At 45.2% G+C, this 20,389-nt stretch overlaps 1 protein-coding gene across 3 annotated transcripts in view; it reads right to left on the reverse strand.

Moving 5' to 3' along the window:
- Nucleotides 1-20,389, reverse strand: part of MXD4 (MAX dimerization protein 4) — a 53,239-nt gene that overhangs the window by 7,382 nt on the left and 25,468 nt on the right. For all 3 annotated transcript variants that reach the window (XM_090035429.1, XM_090035428.1, XM_090035430.1), the window contains 2 exons: nucleotides 4,173-4,287; nucleotides 369-528 (listed from right to left, as the gene is read on the reverse strand). In XM_090035429.1, the coding sequence (XP_089891555.1) occupies nucleotides 369-528; nucleotides 4,173-4,287 (275 nt within the window). The remainder of the gene's footprint in view (nucleotides 1-368; nucleotides 529-4,172; nucleotides 4,288-20,389) is intronic.

The raw sequence follows: 20,389 nt of genomic DNA on the forward strand, positions 1-20,389 counted from the left end.
CATTGATTTTAATAACTGCACAATGATTTATAGCAGTAAGGACCTTACGTGTGCTTTAAAAGCCATAGACTACATCAACTGGAAAAATGTGATGCAGTCAATGATATATTTTGTAGTATATTTCCTAATAATTTAACTGGACCTTACAATGATCTATCACGTCGCAGTACATTTCTTTTTTAATACTTAACCTATTACTGATTTATCACTAATCCCAAGGACCAGACTGCGCATTACTTGCATGAAATGATGCCTCATTATTTGATTGATTCCTTCGACTTCAAAGACAACGCCATTTCATTTGACCAAGGACAGCAAAAACTCAGCCCAACTGCTCCTGAAGCCAGGGGCACCTCTTACTGGATTACCTTGTTCCGAATCAGTGGATATTGTTGATCCCATGCTGTCAGTGCGGATGCGTTCCATGCCCTGCATGGAGAGCTGTTCCAATCTGCGTTTGAGGTAGCGGTGTTCCCGCTGTAGCTGTTCTTTGATATTTAGAGCTTTTCGGTCCTGCTCTTCCAATTTCTTAGGGGGAGAAAATAAACAACAAATGAAGCCAGAAACATGGACCAATTTTAAAAAAAAAGCAACTTATTTCAAATACTCTGTTTTTCATAAACATGTTAATATAACATCTGACACCATCCAATGGTTATGGGACATCTATATTAAGCAGATCAATGGCCACTGTCAATATGAAAAGAGCCAGCTGAGACCACCTGCCAGAAACCAGAGTGGAAGGGCAGACTGAAAAAGACCCTCACCCTATATTGCAGACTCCTGCAAAGACTGTTAATGTCACTGAAAATGTACCACCTCTGCAGATATACACCACATGCTGAAGTCCTTGTCTAACAATGTGCAGTAATCTTACAACTCTGTACTAATGCAATTACTACGTGCAGGGGTCCTGCCTCTCTTCTTACCATAGTGTCTCATGGAAATTTCCCAGTTACTTTACACCAAACAAATGGGGTAATTGAGTAATTATGGTTAATTGAATAATTGAATGGTTAACTGAATAATTTAGACTGCTTCAACCTACCACAATTATATATTTATGTGGCTACCATGTGTGGGGTCCTGTATTGTACTGTAACTCTCCTGAACCATGTAAAGAGCCATTTTCTCGTTAAATATGTAGGGCACAGTCATTTATGGACACAACAACAAAAGAAGATGCACAAAGCAAAACGTTTCATATGTACACTTGAAAGCTACAGCTTCCTTGAGGATCAGGTCCACTGTCAAAAAACAGTCATTCTGTTGGCTAGTTCATCTAGAATACTACAGGAACTAGCACTAAGCAAAGCCAAATTCCCCCATTTAACTGCACTTACATGACTTACAGACTTCAAGAAATGTATCAGGAATAATCATGGCTGTTGAATATACCACAGCCTGATTTTTTTTAAAGGAGACTGTTGCGCACAAGTAAACAGCAAACCAGAATTGAATGAGTGTGTCTACACATGCAATTAACTCAAAGTAGGCTTACTGAACAGTAAAAATACTGTGCAGTAAGCCTCCTGGGGAGCATGTCTACATGTGCTCCTTCTTGGGAGCAGATCTGCTTGCAATGGGAGCAACCCAGAGAGGGCTGCTCCCACCCTGCTCAGGGCCAGGAGCTGCTTGCTGCTGGGGCAGGGGGACATTGTCCCGGGCAGGCTGCAAGCTTAGAGCCCGCTCCGGCAGCAGGCAGCTCCTGGGGCAGGAAGCAATCTCTCGCCCCCTGCTGCCCAGCTGGCCTGGAGCAAATTTGCTCCTGGTCAGCCATCTACTCATGCGTTAATGCGCAGTAATTACTCCACAGCTAATTTGCTACCTGCATATGCAGGCAGAATATTAACTGCAGAGTAGACCAATTTACTGTTCAGTAAGCATCTGCCCATGTAGATGGTGACACTCATTGAACAGTAAATTGGTCTACCGCACAGTAAAGTATCTCATGTAGATATGCCCAGTGATTCCAAGATCCTGCTGCTTCAGTGCTGCTACCATAAAATTGATGCATTTACCTTTTGAAGGAAGGAGTGATCGGCTTTACTGAGCTTAGGCATTTACGTGAACTAGCTGTAGTAGCTGCATATTAAGGCTTGCCAAGAGCAGGCACTATTTGCATTTGTATTGGCCAGAGATGCAGCAAGTTCCAACAGGAAGAGAAGTCAGCCCACACACACCTATTGATTTATCCAACCAATCAAGCCCAGCTGATTAGATTTACTTATTCTCTATTCGCCAGCTGTTATTTTTCTACCTAATACTCAGCCTCTAAAAATATTTTGACCTTTAACTCTTCATTCGCACGCAAAGTCTACAGCAGCAGTTCCAGCCCCAGGTCATGACCCAAATGAGGGTTGTGGGGGCAATGCCGACAGTGCTGCACATAAAAGATGAGGCACGCCCCATGCCAGGAGCTCTCCTGCCCCTGCCCTCGCTGCTGGGCCACCACCTCCACTGCACTTCACTCCCAGCAGTGGGTTGTGGAAAAAAAAGGTTGGGAACCACTGGTCTAGAGACTCTGTCTAGTTCTTCAGCACAAGTTTGAGTCTGGGGGAGGGAGGTGACAGGGTCAGTTTCAGCTGAGATGACTCTTCTGCCTTAGAAATAGTTAAGGCAGGCACAGGTGTGATCTGACAATGCAGCTAGAGTAGCACTCTGTCTTCAGAGTGCCGGCAATCTGAAATGCTTCTAGTCCTGCTGGAGAGAAACAGTTCAGTAACAGGACGCTCAAGCTACATCTTTAAAAAAAAAATAACCTCTAGGGTTTTGGACCACCAGTAACCAGCAGGTCCAGACTGATCAGGGAGCAGAACAGAAAAAGGCAGTCGATCCCTAGCTTTGTTACTGGCCTGAATGAGAGTCAAGGGCTCACCTCACAAATGTGTCACTTTGCGCCCCTTTAGGCATCCAGGTATGATAGCACCTGATGCACAATCCACATAATCATGCCTCTTGCCATGCCACACATTCATGGCAGGAAGCATGACTGTGGGATCCAACATGAGATCCAATCACACATTATTGCCAGTGCAGGGGGAACCTGGGTTTCCCCTGCACTGGCAAGTAGCCAGGTCACATGGCTGCCCCCCCCCACCCCTCCCCCAGTCAGCTGCAGGACTCCCAACTGCAGCAGCACATGGAGCTGGTCTAAATTAACTGCACAATTAACCAGTTAATTGTGTAATACATGTAATGTGTAGAGCGGGCCTTTGAAAAACAAAGCCTAGTTCTGCATTCCATAGTACACAGGCCTAAGTAGGGAATATCACTGGCAGGCCAAAACACAAAGCGTGTTCAGGTCATTCACTTTAATCTGAATTATATACCCGGAGAGGCCAGCTGGTATAAATAGGCACAGGTGTGTTGCGGGAACAGGACTTACACCAATTTATAGCAGTTGAGAAGATAGCTTGGTGCATTTGTTACTAACAGGGATGGTTTGGCTTAAGTATGTGTCTAATATCTGACAACAACTCTATTTTCCCCTCCCACTGGCTGCATTGAATGGATGCTGCACAAGAGCAGGCTCCATCTGGATTTTTCAGATTTATTATTATTAGTATTATATTGCCTAGAAGATATATTGTTAACCCCACTCTTCAAAAAACAAGGACCAAGGGAGTGGCTATAGAACTAGATGGAAAGCCAGAAAATATTTTTTTAAAAGATTTTTTTCATATTCAATAGTAAACCGAATAAAACACTCAGAAAGCAGAGCCTTAATTTCTTTTTCATTCTTTTAAATGAATTTCAAACACTGGAAGATCTAGTCATCAAGGTACAGGGCACACAGTGTTACTAATAGCCATAATCCTTTCCACTCCGTTAGTTATTTCAACTTTCAGTTGAATAGCTTGTTTTAACTAAAAGTAACGCAGCTGCAAATCAGTCTGCCCCAGTCCTTTAAAAAAAATCAGACTGGCCATTACTGAATGATGTATAATTGTTGTAAGACAAAATATAAGCCATTAGAGACTGAAAAGAAATCACCATTTCATAGGCTTGGAACAGCAAAGTCCATTTTAACCTCTCACTTCAAATAAAACAATACTTGGATCCAGTAACTCAAGGAAATACTTTTGTGGGCACAAATCAAAGATGGTACCTTTTCAGCAGATACAAAATCTTAAATTTGAAGAAAACAAAATGTGGGTGGATGATTTTACCTTGATATGCATCTTAGCTCTTTTCAACAGACTTAAAGTGGTGTGTCTGGTGCTGTCTGGCCCAAGAGGCACAAGCTGCTTTAGCTGTTCCAAATATAGCCGCAGTTTAGCCCGTCTGAAATTATTAAAAACAAAGAATATAGTAGCAAATCGACCCTCTAGAAACACATCCTGTATGCAAATACCATCTGCTTCAAACTCGACTCAACAATGGTGGCTTCCTTTCCCCTCCCTTTGGCAAAGCATCAGGCCCCAAAGGTCACTTGAAAAATAATAATGCTTGGCCCTTCTGCAGTGCTTTTTGTACCCAGATCTTAGAGCATTTTTAAAAAGCTGAGTTCATCCGACTATCCCCATTTTATCGGTGGAGGAAACAGGCACAGAGAGATGGAATAATTCAAGTAAGTAACTACATCAGTGGCAGAGCAAGGACAAGAAGCGAGAGGTTCAGTATGGAGCTCTTCCTGAATTCAGAATGAGTTTCTCACATAGCTTCAAAGGAAATGGGAGAAATGCTTTATCTCTTGGCTCCCATTCCTATGCCCTTTCACTACTGACCTACCACACCCCTCTAACAAGGATACCTGATTCCAGCTATACATCAAGAATGGTGTTTACAACAAAAATGTAAGGGAAGAAAAACTCCAGCTGTATTGCATTTTCATGCTTGCCACAGTACTCCTTTGTAAGCAACACTGTTTATAGCCACAACTCCCTGTCCTCTCTTAGAGCGTGTGTAGACAAAATGGGGGCCCTAAACTGAAGTGGCGGGTTTTAAAAAACACCACCTGCCTTTCCGGTGGGGAGGGAGGGCGAGCTGCCAGCAGGTGGAGCAGTCCCTGGGCTGCAGAGGGGCTGGTGCTTCTCTCCGCGGCAGCAGTGCCCTACCCGCCATGGCAGCGCCCACCTGGAGGCACCCAGCTTGGGTTTCATAGATTTCATAGACATCAGGGCTGGAAGGGACCTCGAGAGATCATCGAGTCCAGCCCCCTACCCAAAGGGCAGGAAGTCAGCTGGGGTCATAGGATCCCAGCAAGATAAGCATCCAATTTACTCCCGGGGGCACTGCAGCTGTGGAGGAAAGCACTGGGCCCCCAGGCTGGTCAGCCAGGCAGGCTTGGGGGAGGGAAGATCAGACTCGCTGCTTTTCTTGGGTGGAGCCTGCCTGCCCAGGCTGCTACCAGACTGTCTGCAGGGCTTCTTGCAGAGCCACGGAGTCATTTAAGTCACATTACACTGCGAATTTCCTACAGCGGCTGGAATGAAATGCGCAATATGCCGCTGAGGTGTGCAAACACCGACACCATTAAAGCGGCGCAAAAGCATTTAGCCTGCTTTAAACTGTCATGCACACAGGCCTTTAAATAATACTAAATTCACCAGGAAAGATAAGCTAAACATCTACAAGATGGTATTCTGTAGTTGTTTAATACATTCAGGATTTTCTTTTATCAAGAGACTGGCAATAGATGTACAGAATAATCCACAAAATATTTTACTTCAAAAATCTAAAACAAGGCAAGTGACAAAACAAAACAGTATTTCAAGAGTATATTTCAGCATTAAAAAAACCCTTCTTATTTTGTGCATGCAACTGAACAAGAAGCAATATGAAGCTACCATGTATCTTTACAATGAAAAGGATACATCTTACATAAGTGATTACATGAGCAATGTTTGTAATATTCTGCCCTTTTCTGTCAGTCTGTAATCTCAGTAAGAAATTTAAATCATCACTCTTCATATATATTAGTACAAAAGGGTATTTCTAACATCAGGAAAGATTGAAAGCTTAATAGACTTGAGGATGCCTAAGTCTCAAAGGCAATAATAAGAATAAATAAAAGAAATTGCAAGTGTGCAATGAATCACCATTTTCGGGAGGGAAGGGGTTCATTTCAATTCTGCTATCAGCTATATTCATTCAAACATTCTTTGCATGTTAATGATATGCTTCTGGTCAAAAACTACTTTCCCTTTTCTTTGGTTTTTTTTTTTTTTAATAACTATTGAAAACAAGTGTTCAACATCCGTATTTAAGCTACAGCCCAAGACAATTTATTATAGCTGAGAAGGTGACATCTGGTCCATTGTAATTTGCATGAACAAGGACTGGAGATAAACATGGAGAAAAGGCTGTTTTTGTTTCAAACCTATTAAAATACAGATAATTGTCAAGAATGACTGTTCAGGGCTTTTATGTGACTAAACATTTGCATTCCCTACATTTAATTGACTGCATGTCAATTTGTACAAATCAGTAATCAATACACTGTGTGAATTATAATGACACTCATGACATGGGTTTTCCTTCTTCAGGTCGCTCAAGAAACATGATTCATTGGGGGAGGGGAAGAAATGGCAAAAGATGATTTGTCTGTGTGAGTTTATAAAATTCATACTCTAAACTTTACAAAGAAGAAACAATGAACAGGGCCCCAGTTCTACAACCTGCTCAGTTACGTGTCTCAAAGCACAGGTGAATCCCCATGAAAAAGTGCCGTGTGAGCAGCTGCTGAATCAAAATCTGGATGCTTCTTTAAACAGGTCCCAGACATTACAAAACTTGGTGAGAGTGGCAGGAAGAACTACCCTGGCTAATATCTGTTTCTATTTGCTGCTCACAGTAACCTTAAAAGATGGCTAAAATGTTAAGAATTTGCTTCATGGACTAAATCAGGGCTGTCCAAATGGTAGCCCACAGGCCACCTGCAGCCCGCAAAAGGCGGTGCAGCTCACCGCATTGGTGGAGCCCACGACGGTGCAGTACAGGAGCTGACATGGGGACACGTGGTGCAGGGTGGGGGATACCATCCGAGCACACAGTACAGTGATGGGGGGGGGGCTGCCTGCACACACTGTGCAGAGGTGCTAGCAGTGGGGGAGGCGGTTGCAACCTGGGGGCCCACAGCTAGCACTAGTGCAGCACCCAGGTCATGCAGCCCTCGGCTGCTTAGAAGTTGGACAGCCCTGCACTAAATGAAGCCCTGCAATCTGGGGGTCCATGGCTGGCACTAGTGCAGCCCCCACTAAAATGGGTTCAGAAATGACCTCTAAATTTGCACATAATTATTTGTGTGCACCTGGAGTGCAATTTGGATGCATCAGCAGCTTTAGTCTACTAACATCAGATAGCAGGAGAGAACAGCCCAGGGGAAGGAAGATGCAGTGACAAAGAGGAGAATGGAACAGTAACGGTGAAGTTAAATTAAATGATTTACACCCATCTGCTTACAGCACCTAAATCCCATAAGATGACAGAACTGTAAGCAAGAGGTGTTTGCAACATAGTTACTTAGTCCCTTTCTCTAAGGAAGTTGAGAAAAATTTCTGCTGACCTAGTGACAAAGTAACCTTTTGCTACTCCAACCCTGTCAGCTGCAAAACCAACAGAAATGTTATGGGGTGCCAGCAGAAATAGCTTTATTTCCTCTCAAGCGTTCATTGCTCTGTGCTATATGTTCAGTTCAGATACTGCAGCATCATATGAGCCAGTAGGAAAATCTGACAAACAGAGCAGCAAGTTTTTTTTGGCTATATCTTTTATTGGACTCACTGCATAGTTGGGAAAGATATTAGACATGTTTTTGGGCACAATGTAAAGGTATTCTGTGCCCCAAAGCTTCTCTAACATCTCCCAACCATCCACCAGAAAATCCATCCTTGCTTCTTGCATATGTCCTAGACCATCACAGCTCCATTGCAACTCTACTGAATATAAATAGATTATATTCACTGATTACTGAGAAAAGATCTAAAAAGGAAATGAAACACAAACAATTACAGCTTTCAAATGTCTTCAAAGCTAATAATCTACAGCATGTCTTGTAACACAAGGAAACTGGTCTTTTCCATGATGCCTAACTTAGAAGGCTTGTTCTAGCTTCAGACTTCCACAAATAAACCCTCAGATTTTTGTCAACCTTTTAGACAGGCTTAGGATAGCACCTCTCCAACCCCTGAAGCTATATAGGGTTTCAAAGCATAAATTTAAATATCCTTATTTAAGTAAGATATGCAGCCAGCCCACACACAAAATATAACACAATAGCCTATAACTGGCTGCATACAATGTGCGTATTTCAAATAAAACCTGTCTTAATTATTATGGTCCCACAAGGAATTACTCCAAATTTCCCATCAGGAAGTCCTGGAAAAACCTGATCACACTGATGGGGAAACAAGGTTCAGTAGGGACTAACTGTCATGGACCTGCAGCGATTTCTCTTTTGTAACAGGGAGCCGGCAGCTTGTTTACCTCCACGAAATCAATACCACCCAGAGCGAGAGAAGTATCTTAAGGATAATCATGGATCAAACTAGACCTTAACACCTCAAATGCTACCTGGAAAACAAGCCAAAACCAATAAGACCTTGAAGTGACTGAGTAATGTTTTCTCTGTACTTAGCCCAGATGCCTCGGGTCTGAAAAGGTTGAAGACCACCGCTTTAGGTGTATATCCACATGGAGCACAAGCTTTGGGCAAGAGATACAGTTAACTCCTGGTATCTGTAGAAGATCACTCTCTTACTGCTACATGCAGATGGAAAGCAACTATCCTGACCACAGCTACTCACAGACAGCTAGCAATCTAGCAAGGCTCCCAAAGACTGAATCCCCAGCACCGTCACAGAAACAAGGCCGAGTGGTGAGAGCACAGGAGTGAATGACGAGTTGCGACTTCAGTTCTGAGCAGGAGACACTGCAATTGCTTGTATTTTAGCTGTACCAGGAGAGCGAAGAAACTACTGTACAGACTGGCTTGAATGTTATGCATCTTTTCTGTCCAAAGACAGAAGAGATTTCCAGTGCTTTAGATGCTAATGTATCCTCAGGAGTGGGCTCTGGATATCACCTGATAAACAGAAATTACAGTTCCTTAAAAGCTTAATGTAAGGAATTACTGAACCCCACAATCTTGGTAAATATCCCAACAAGTGGATAATTTCAGAGACAGCTTGGTGTCCACATGTGTTACATATCCATGTAAACGAAATTTCCACTTGCTGGAAGCTGACTTAATGCCTAGAAGTTGGGATTTCCTCAAACAGATTTCTAATGCACACATATACATTGATATCCTTGACACTAAAAAATTAAACTGTTCTCACAGATGTGTGCACGCATTTACAGAACAGAAATGTGGATGCTATGCTTCATAACCAATGACTGCAAGTCGAAAAAGACCTGCTGTACATGCCTCCAAACAACAGAGTGCCTGTACACATGCAGGTGTGGCAGGCCTGTAGGGGGTGCTCCTGTGCTGAGCCACCCACCTCACTGTGCCCATCCACCTACCAAGCTCTGAGTGCCTCCCCTGGGGCACCTCACATCCAGCCGACCCCCTTCCTGGAACACACCCGTGAACCTGGAAGTACTGTTGCCACCACCCAGGGTCTGGACCATCCTTGCCCCTGTGCCCCCTGGGAAACACAGGCCGTGTAGTACTAGAGAGTGCTCAACTCAATGCCAGAACTTGGGGTGCTTCCTTTAGCCTGAAGCCTAAATAGTAGCCTCCCTTAGTCAGCCAGACCAAGGGCACACCAAGGCATAACCCAGTCCCTCTCCCAATAAGTCTCTCATGCTATGCTCGCAGGCAAACTTTATTTGTAAAGAAGGAAGGCTTGGGGTAGGATACAGGATAGAGCAATATAAAAAAAAAAAGCTTTTGAGCAAACAGTGTGGCCTAGTAGCTGTTGATTACACAACTGCTGAACTGCAAGCTATATATCTAGCTAGATCTCAAGTAACTTACTCACTAGTATCATCCAGAGGCTGGTTGCTTTCCTCAGAGGCAGGCAGTTTCTTGTGTGTCCAGTTTCAAGAGAGAGAGGGCTGCAGCATTCAGCTGCTCTTCTTCTCTCCCCCAGGAACCCCAGGGCTCCAACACAGAAGTTCTCTCCCTGCTTTCCAGCATGGCTCTCTCCAACATGGCTCTGCCAATAATGGCTCTCCAACATGGCTCTGCCCCTTTCAGGAAAAAGGGACCCTATATATCCCTGTCGTGACCTCATGACTAAGTTCCCACCAGAATCACCCCCATTGGCTGATGCCTGGTGCTTTCAAGTGACCTCACCTTCCAGGTCCAATCAGGCAGGTGTTTCTGATGCCAACCTATCAGTTTAAAAAGCAATACTGATCAGCTGGTAGTGTGGGCCCTGGCCCTCCTGCCATACGGTAAGTGCCCAAGCCATAGAGACGTGGAGTTACCCCCTTGGCTACCTGTAGCTTCTCACATCCACAGGAGCAGGTCATCCCCGACCCCGCCCAGGAATGTTTCCAGCTCAGGTTACAACTCAGGGTTACATGAAACAGATGTGGGGAGGGCTGCCTGCCCACCGCAGTGACCAGGGCAACCAACCTGACAGACAGGTGATAAGCCTGATAGCAGAGTTTGGGGAGATACTGTGATGGCGTTCTGCCACACTGGACATCTGCTCCAACGTGTTCTAATTAAATGCGTCAGAACATACTCAATTATTCGAGTCTGCTGGAGCATTCTAATTAGAACACTCCAGCAGCCTCACTGTCACATGTATTCAGCGTCCCCGTGTTTCAAAATGACAGTAGGGGCACTTTAACTAAAGCTCATCAAATAAGCTTTAGTTCAAGTACCTCTGCCGCTATTTTGAAGCACAGGATGCTGAATACACAAAATGTTGTAGGCTTTATAATTAGAGTGGCTCCTAGGAGCCACTCTAATTAAAGTCCTCCCCCTGCCCCCCAAGCACATGTATACATGCTCAAAAGTACTAGTAATTAGAACTCATGATAGAGGTGGTATCTGTTATTAGATCAACTAGATTTTTCCAAACATATTTGCTTAATTTTGCAAATGATCTAGTTGATCTAATAAAAGATATCACCTCTACCATAAGTTCTGATTCCCTTTGCCTCTAGACCAATATGGCTACAACCTGGATACCTGACAAAAGTACTAGTAGCTCTATCATAATAATTCTGCTGATCAGGGTAGTATAACTTTGAAGAAGGAACTGTATGAGGCCATGTTATTAGCCCCTGCATGCAATTCAGCTAAAACCTTTCACATACAAAGCTGAATACATGTTATACAGGCTTCAGATAAAGAAAAATATACTATGTATTGGCATATGAACAGCATTCAGGCACACATATGGCTTAGAGCAACAGCAATAAAACAGAGTGTCCTTACCAAGTGTCAGAACTTACGAACAAAAACATAAGTAAATTCCATCCAGGGCTGTAAAAAACAGCAAAAACCCAACATACTCCTTCGCTGCATACATGGAGCGGCAGGCAGCATTGCTGGAAGTTGTTCTCTTTCCAACAGGCACTCCAAACACAGGAAATCTTCTAAAGGGTTTGAGAACTGGCTTAGCTAAGTCAGTGTCATATCAGAACTAGAGTGCACACCAGGTTTTAGGTTTATGCTGGCCTGACCTGTTTTCAGTAAATGGATTTCAGGACCACTTCAAAGCATTATGACTGTAAAAAATGCGGTAGGCCCATGTAACTTTCATGTATACTTTGACTCTTAACTAGTTTTAAATTGTTCTAACTGAAGCTGTTTTATAAATGGCTCATTAATTCCACCAATAGACAACGGTTTTAAGTCTCTCAGACATTTCTGGAGCAGCTCAAGCAATAATGTAGTAGAGTAATCAGAAAAGCCTTGTGCGCGCTAGAGAACATGGCTACAAATGTTTTAGGCTCACACCCAAGTACCACTTTAGCGTTAATATAACAGTGGGACTACTTGAAATGGTTCGGCTAGTCTTCTCACCATCCCAGCATACCAGGGTGACTTTCTGAAACCTCCCAATATTTACTTCTTAAAACCATGGGATATATTTGAGACAAAGACATCCAGTGATACTGCAGATGAAATGGGTGAGAGTAGGGCCAGTAAATGCAAGGCCCCAACCTGAAATGGGTCTCAGCTGAAAAACTAGACAAACTGAACCCTTCTGATCTTAAATCCATCTTGTCTAACGATTCCAAATCTCTTGGGCAAACATGGCTTTAGAACATTTTGTCCAAATTCTGCCCATCTTTGCGTGCAAGATACATGACGGTGCGATACAGAGAAGTCCACTCCAGAGATAGTTATTATAGGCAATGCACATGAACAGGAGGCTCCAAATCAAGCTCAGAGAAGCAACAGATTACACATCGAACTCTGGGTAATTGTACAGTAATGATCAAACAGAATCCAATCCCTTCTCTTAGATTTTAGCCACATTTTTTCTACACTTAAAATTTGTGTCAATCCCAGTGCTCAGTCTCTGAATGACTTGAGTTCAGAGGACTTGTTACTGGCTCTTTCACTGTTGCTTAGTGAATAAACATTTCTAAAAACATGCATGGGTTCAAAACAGACACAGCTCTGAACTGAGATGTTCAAATCTGAATCCAAATACCCGCAGCCAGAGTTCAGGGGAATTTGGAACAGAGATACAGTTTGTGCCTATCTCTTTCAAAGACACTGAGATGATTAATGGCCAGGTTTTCTTCCTAAAGAAAATGTCACAATGATCACTCTCCATAGCCAGGATAGACATGAGACAGACACTCACAATACTGAAAACATTTCCTAATAGGAAGATAGTTGCTCTTATTATTTATGAAATGCTCTTATTATTTATGAAATGCAAATAGCTGGGTAAATGTAATGTGAACGTTTCAGTTGAAGAAAGTTAACAAACAGAAAAAAAATCAGGTTCACGTGATACTCTGAACTTGGTCATGTCCAAAATAAGCTGTGTTTTTATTCATATTCTTGTTAAATGTAATTCTACAAGCATTTTCTAAAATACAGCCCACCCCTGGAAAGCATTTCTAAATCTTTAATCACAGTTTCATAGTTTCTAGGGTTGGAAGGGACCTGAGCAGATCATCTAGTCCGACCCCCTGCCATGGCAGGAAAGAGTACTGGGGTCAAAAGACCCCAGCAAGATGTTCATCTAACCTCCTCTTAAACACCCCCAGGGTAGGAGCCTGCACCACTTCTCTTGGAAGCTGGTTCCAGACCCTAGCCACCCTGACCGTGAAGTAGCGCCTCCTGATATCTAACCTAAACCTACCCTCTGCCAGCTTGTGACCGTTATTCCTGGTCACTCCTGGCGGTGCTCGGGGAAACAGTGACTCCCCCAATGCCTGCTGATCCCCTCTGACTAGTTTATAACAGGCCACAAGATCCCCCCTCAGCCTTCTCTTGTGGAGGCTGAACAGGTTCAGGTCCCGTAGCCTCTCCTCATAGGGCCTGCCCTGTTGTCCCCTGATCATGCAAGCGGCCCTCCTCTGGACCCTCTCCATGCTGTCGACATCCCTCTTGAAGTGCGGTGCTCAGAACTGGATGCAGTACTCCAACTGCGGCCTGACCAGTGCCGCATAGAGGGGGAGGATCACCTCCTTGGACCTGCTCGAGATGCATCTGTGGATGCATGACAAGGTGCGGTTAGCCTTCCTGACTGCATCCCCACACTGTCGGCGCATGTTCTTCTTGGAGTCAATGATGACCCCCAGATCCTTTTCCGCCTCTGTGCTGACAAGAGGGGAGTTCCCTAACCTGTAGGTATGGTGCCAGTTGTTCCTCCCGAGGTGCATCACCTTGCACTTGTCTGTGTTGAAACCCATCCTATTCTCGTCCGCCCACCCTTGTAACCTGTCTAGGTCGAATTGTAACCTGTTGCATCCTTCCAGTGTTCCCACGTCCCCCCACATCTTAGTGTCATCAGCAAATTTGAACAGGGTGCTTTTTACCTCGTTGTCCAAGTCACTGATGAAGATGTTGAACAGTGCGGGCCCGAGGACCGAGCCCTGGGGGACCCCACTGCCCACGTCCTTCCAGGTTGAGAAGGACCCATCCACTACCACCCTCTGGGTGTGCCCACCAGCCAGCTGGTGACCCATTTGACTGTGTGGGTGTCTACACCACAGCCCCCCAGTTTCTTAATGAGAACAGGGTGAGAGACAGTGTCGAAGGCCTTCCGGAAGTCCAGGAAGACTATATCCACTGCTACTCCTGCATCTAATGATCTGGTGATCTGATCATAAAAGGCCACCAGGTTGGTCTGACAGGACCTGCCACTGATGAACCCACGTTGGTTGCCCTTACGCATGCAGTCCCCTGCTGGCCCCTCCTGGATGTGTGCCAGCATAATTTTCTCAAACAGCTTGCCTAGGATGGAGGTAAGACTAACCAGCCTATAGTTTCCCGGGTCCTCCTTCCTCCCTTTTTTGAAGATGGGGACCACGTTGGCCCTCTTCCAGTCCTCCGGTACCTCACCAGAGCACCACGAGTGCTTGTAAAGCCGTGCCAGGGGACTTGCAATGACCTCGGCCAGTTCCTTTAGAACTCTAGGGTGGAGATCATCCGGGCCGGCTGACTTGAATACGTCCAACCCCTCCAGAAGCTAACTAAATCCTCGCTAACCCGTGGCCCAGGTGTGCCTCCCCCGGGGTCCGAGGGGGGCCCAGCAGGGAGGTGGCTGTTCTGGTCCCTACTTAGGAAGACAGAGGAAAAGAAATCGTTAAACATCTTAGCTTTGCCGTCTGGTGTGACGACCAAGTTTCCCGTCACATCCTGCAAGGGCCCTACATTACCCAGGACCTTCTTTTTATACCCTATGTATTTAAAAAAGGACTTCTTATTGTCTTTAATCTGGGAAGCTAGTCCCAGTTCCATCTCTGCCTTGGCCTTCCTAACTACCCCTCTACATCCCTGAGCAAGTACAGAATAGTCCTCCCTGGTGATGACCCCTTCTTTCCATTGGGTGTAAGCCCCCTTTTTAGCAAGGAGACATTCCCGGATGCTTTTGGTGAGCCACGGAGGCTTGTGTGCTCTCCTGCTCCCTTTGATCCTCGTTGGGATTACCTTCCTTTGGGCTTGGAGGATCGTCTCCTTAAGGAGTGACCACTCTCCTTGGACACCTGGCTCCCCTCCCCTCCAGGACCTCAGCGCTTCTCCAACTATCCTCCTTAGCTCGTTGAAGTCTGCCCTCCTGAAATCTAGGGCCGCTGCCTTACTGCATGCCTTTGCCACCTTGCGCTGGATGGTGAATTCCAGCAGGCGATGATTGCTGTTGCCCAGGTGGTCGAGCACCCGCAGCCCCCTCACCAGTCATCACCCGTGGCCAGCACTAGGTCCAACAAGGCATCTCCCCCGGTAGGGCTGTGCACCTCCTGGGTTAGATGGAGGTCCCGCACTCTGGCCAAGAACCTACGTGAGCGTTCAGAGCTGGCTGACTGCTCTTCCCAGCAGATGTCTGGGAAGTTCAGGTGCCCCATGACTACCACATCCTTAGCCTTCACTACCTCTGTGAGCTGACCCAAGAATTCCTGGTCAAGCTCTTCTCCCTGGTTGGGAGGTCTGCAGTAGACTCCCACCATTAAGTCCCTTCCCCTCGACTGCCTTGTACTCTAACCCAGAGCACTTCAGAGTGCCCCTCCCCTGACTCCTTGCTAATTGACGAGGATGTGCATTCCTCCTTAATATAGAGTGCCACGCCCCCACCTCTCTTTCCTATCCTGTCCCTCCTGTACAGCCTATAGCCCTTGACATTCACCGCCCAATCATGCGTTGCGTCCCACCACGTTTCCGTAATCCCCACTATGTCCGGGCTGGTGTCAGCCAGCAGGAGGGTGAGTTCCTCCTGCTTGTTACCCATATGATTTCAAGCAGTCTTACCATAGAAATCACATCTATATAATTACAAACACTCTCACTGTCTCTATCTATGAGATACTTGCTCAAGTACATAGCTGAATGAAGACCCTATAAATCTCTATCAAATTAGTTAACTTTTCCTTAAAAAGAAGAGGTGCAAGTATGGCTCTAATAATACTTTTATATGTTAATTAAGGGTATTTTGTACCTGTGCAAGTATTATATTACTTTTCCAATGTGTTCTGTAAATTAAAGGATTCAATCAATACTTGAAAAAGATGGCTCTATGAAAGCATATTTTAAATCTGTCTACTTTAAAGGTAGCTTGCTTGCAGTGAAACACCATAAAGTGTATGCATGTCAAAGTATGAAGTTCTGCTATTTCCATGTGTGTTGGAATTCAACTGAACATGTCAGTAATTCAGTTAAAATTCCTTTATTAAATCTGATGGCCAGTAGCAGTTATATAGTTGCTTTAAACAAACACTCTAAAATCTGTAACAAAATACTAACTACATTTACAAAGCTTATTAATGACCACACCCACATAGTAATTACATTTACATGTATTTCTTCAGGATATTCACAGCTGGGCTAGCAAATGAGATTCTAGCTGTCCCGTGATGGCTGCAGCAGGTTAGCTCACGCTGGCAAAGAACCTCTCTTTCCTGCTCCATTTTATCCTTTTAGATTTCTCATTACACCGTCTTCTGAGTTCTAGAAATTAATCATGTCTAGCTGGAAACTTCCAAACACACCTAGTACGCAAGTGTTCTTCCTGCTTGTTTTATTTCTGGTGGGTTTCCTCCTAGACCTCAGGAGACACCCTCCATCTCCACCAATCTCTTTGCTACTGTTTACCCACCTTTTCTCCTATATTAGAATAGCAATGGCACCATATTGCATCCTGCCAACATTAAACATGTGGACTGCCTCCTTGTGATTGCCTGTCTCTTCCTCTCAAATCATGGATTCCTGGAATTATGTTTGTATCCAGTATGATAAAACATCCCATCACCTATTGTATAATTACAGTACGTTTCATAATCCCTACTGTATGTCTCTGCACAGGCTCTCAGTCAGGAAGAATCTCAATGCTTTTGCCTTCTAAAAAAACCACTTCACGTAACATTCTGAAATAAAATTCAAGTTTCGTGCAAACTATAAAATAGGTTTCAGCTATACAGCAATTTCAAGTTAATGAAAAGGGAGAAAACAGTCTCAGTATTAAGGCATTGTTCCATATCAAGATGCTCAGTGTGCTGTTTCTGATTGCTACTGGATGCGTGAAATATTTGCAGTTGGTTGAGTGTCTCAAGAGCCAAGAAATGAAAGTCAACAGTGCTCTCAGTAGCCCACCATGCTGCTACTATTATGTAAGGAAACAGCCCCTTAAATATCACATTTTATAGTAGATGCAAGATCGACTGTGAAAGAAGATGATGCAAGTGCTTCTGTATCACTTGCACTTGTGAGGTCATATCCAAACCCTTTCCATTTCCCTTCTCTGGGCTTTACACTTGACTCTGCAGCACACTTTGGATTGGTACTCTGGATCAGCACTCCAGAAAAACTGCTTTTTACTGTACCAACTACATAAGTGGGAGAGCTATTAGACTAGCTTTTAGGCACAAAGTGCCCTTGATGGCCTCAGGAAGGGCATTTCTGTGCCCAAAAGCTTCCCTGACATCTCTCCCACCTCTACAGCGGGTTCCGTAAAGTTATTACCAAACACATCTCATTGCTTGCGTTTTTCCTGGACCACCATTGCTATTGCACTACAAGTAATTGACAGAATTCATTCAGACAATTAGTGAAATTGTTGCTGTTTTATTTCCTTAATATTTATTTTATTTTATTTTCACATTTTCAGCTCGCTGTGCCTGCACCTGCATCACTGAACTGTGCAGAAAGCAGCAGGAGGTATTGGCAGCTGGATCAGATTAAGTCAAGGCCTTTGGAACTTGGGAAACTACAAGCAGCATGGGCACCCCTGCAGCACAGATCTACTGGAATGACTAGCAATGAGAGTTAAAGCTGATGTTAAAATTGTTATCTTTTGGCTCCAAAGTTAGCATCCCACTGAAAGGATTCACATCTCTAAAGCTATAGAAGACAATTTAAAAAAAGCCTTAGCTTCTGATTACTGAATCTGCTGTTTCAATCTATGTATTTATTTTATTTAAAAAAGGATGCAACTAGTGAATATACATGCATCATTATATACGTATTCACATCCCATAGTCTTAAATGTGTTTTATTTACTCCAGTTCTTACAAAGAAAGAGTGAAATAAATACTCTTTATAGTGGCTCCATATTCTACACTTGGACTTCAGCCTTTTTCCTTCTGAAGCCTAGGACTCGCCCATGCTGTAAAGAACATATGTGTGAAACTAGAAGTTCTCTCTAAATCTTTTAGCAAACATAAATACAGGGAAATATCTGCGATACCACAAATGTATACATTTTTGGCAGCTCAGCAAGCTGGCAGCAGCTTTCAGGGAACTAGGTCTGAAGCAAGCTGAGGACAGGTGAACACTAGCTGCATTGTGAAAGGGATGCACTTGTCTCAGAAGAGAGAAGGTGCTTGGCAGACTTCTCAAGAGAATGTTGTTTCACAGCTAGTTCACAGATGAGTATCAGTGATGGCTGCTCACAGGGGAAAAGTGGAGAGTTACTCCCACTACTTCCTAAATAACAGTAAAGTGCTGACCCAGCAGCAAATAGGAAAAAAATGGGGAGTAATATGATAAAAGCCAATTGTAGCTGGCAGATATTTAAGATCACATTTTCTCTGAGGCATGGGTTGGGTAGACACGACACAATACACAATACATATGTGGTCACGGATTGTTATTTTGGTTCTCAATTTGATATATCCTAGTAATAGTCTTTAGAAAAAAAATATTTCTGTTATCTCTCAAGTATTAATGCTTAAGTTTTCAAAAATGGCCAGCTTTTCCCTGGGCCCCTTTCCTGCGTGGAGAAAAGTGGCCCCTCGCCGGCCCCATGGCCGGCGCTCTGCGCTGCTGGTGCTCGCAGCCCACGTGGAGCTGTCTGGAGCAGGCACAGGCAGCCTCACACAGGCTGCGAGCAGCTGCAGCATGGGGTGCTGGGCACAGGGTGGGGAGGGGCTGCTTTCCCCCCCCCCCCACTCAGCACCACCTTGTAACCCGCCCCACTGCCAGGCTGGCAGTGTGGGGGGTGGGGGGAGTTACAAGCTGGTGCTGAGCACGGGGAAAAGTGGTCCCTTGCCTGCCCCATGGCCAGCGCCCCATGCTGCAGCCACCTGCAACCTTCATGAGGCTGTCTGTTCCTGCTCCAGACTGCCCCACACAGGTGGCGAGCACCAGCAGCGCAGGGCGCCAGCCATGGGGCAAGTCAGGGGTCACTTTTCCTCATGCTCAGCACCAACTTCTTCCCTGCTGGCGAGCAGGGAGTCAGAGCTGTGCGTTGCCCTCCACCTGTATTGCGGGCCTGGGGGGCACTGGGTGTGAGCAGGTGGGGAGCCAGTGGGAGCACAGGGCCCACACCAGTGTCCCGGGGCCAGTGCCAGCAGGGCCCAGAGCAGGGTGGCAGGAGTGCAGGGTCCCACCCGGCAGTGGGTCTATGGAGCCAGGCCAGCTCCCCCCTCCCTCTTGGTGCAGGCCAGCCCAGCTCCATAGACCCTGCCAGCCTGCATCCTGCTCTGGGCCCCACCAGTGCTGGCCCTGGGACATTGGTCCCAAGGTGGTGACCGGGGGGTAGGGCACCTGTCAAGGGGCGGGGCTACGCGACAGCCTGCCAAAACTGGGTAAGCGGCCCTCCACCCAAAATAATTGCCCGCCCCTGCCTTGGGAGTCCTTTTAAGGATGCCACAGGCTGTGAGGAGATAAGCATACATTTGTCCCTGCCCAGCCATTCCCCCACTGCCCAGCCCCTGTGGCTTCAAGAAGGTAAGTGCCAGGCCACTCCTCCCCTGCCTTTTCCCCCAACCAGCTGGCCCCTGTGCGAGGAGGTAAACACTGACTGTCCTAAATAAATTAGTTTTGGAAATGAGGTACCACTCAATGCACAGGAGTTATAGAGAGGTCCTGGACTCTGAAATGTTGAGACCCACTGCTTTAATCAAACACAAGTTAACGGGCACAATACAGGCATGAGTGGGTGACATTTGAGGGCCTGTACACACAGAGAGTTAGACAAGAGAATCCAATCCAATGTTTCTTCTTCACCTTAAACTCATTGAATGGGACTAATCAGGAGCATAAAGAGGTAAAGTATCAAGTCTTTAATTTCCTGATGTCATGTGTGTATTATATTTAATGCACAAGCACCCTACCTGAACAGGGGTTCCAAAGAGGATGGAGCTAAACTGTTCTCAGAGATGGCAGATGACGGAACAAGGAGCAACGGTTGCAAGTTGCAGCAAGGGAAGTTTAAATATTAGGTTAGATATTAGGAAAAACTCTCACTAGGAGGGTAGTAAAGCACTTCAACAGCTTACCCAGAGATGTTGTGGATTCTTCATACCTGGAGGTTTTTAAGACCTGGCTAGACCAAGCCTTGGCTGGGATGATCTAGCT

Source organism: Crocodylus siamensis, chromosome 2 (assembly GCF_052110815.1).
Source record: "Crocodylus siamensis isolate JL-2025a chromosome 2, ASM5211081v1, whole genome shotgun sequence".
Taxonomy (NCBI): domain Eukaryota; kingdom Metazoa; phylum Chordata; order Crocodylia; family Crocodylidae; genus Crocodylus; species Crocodylus siamensis.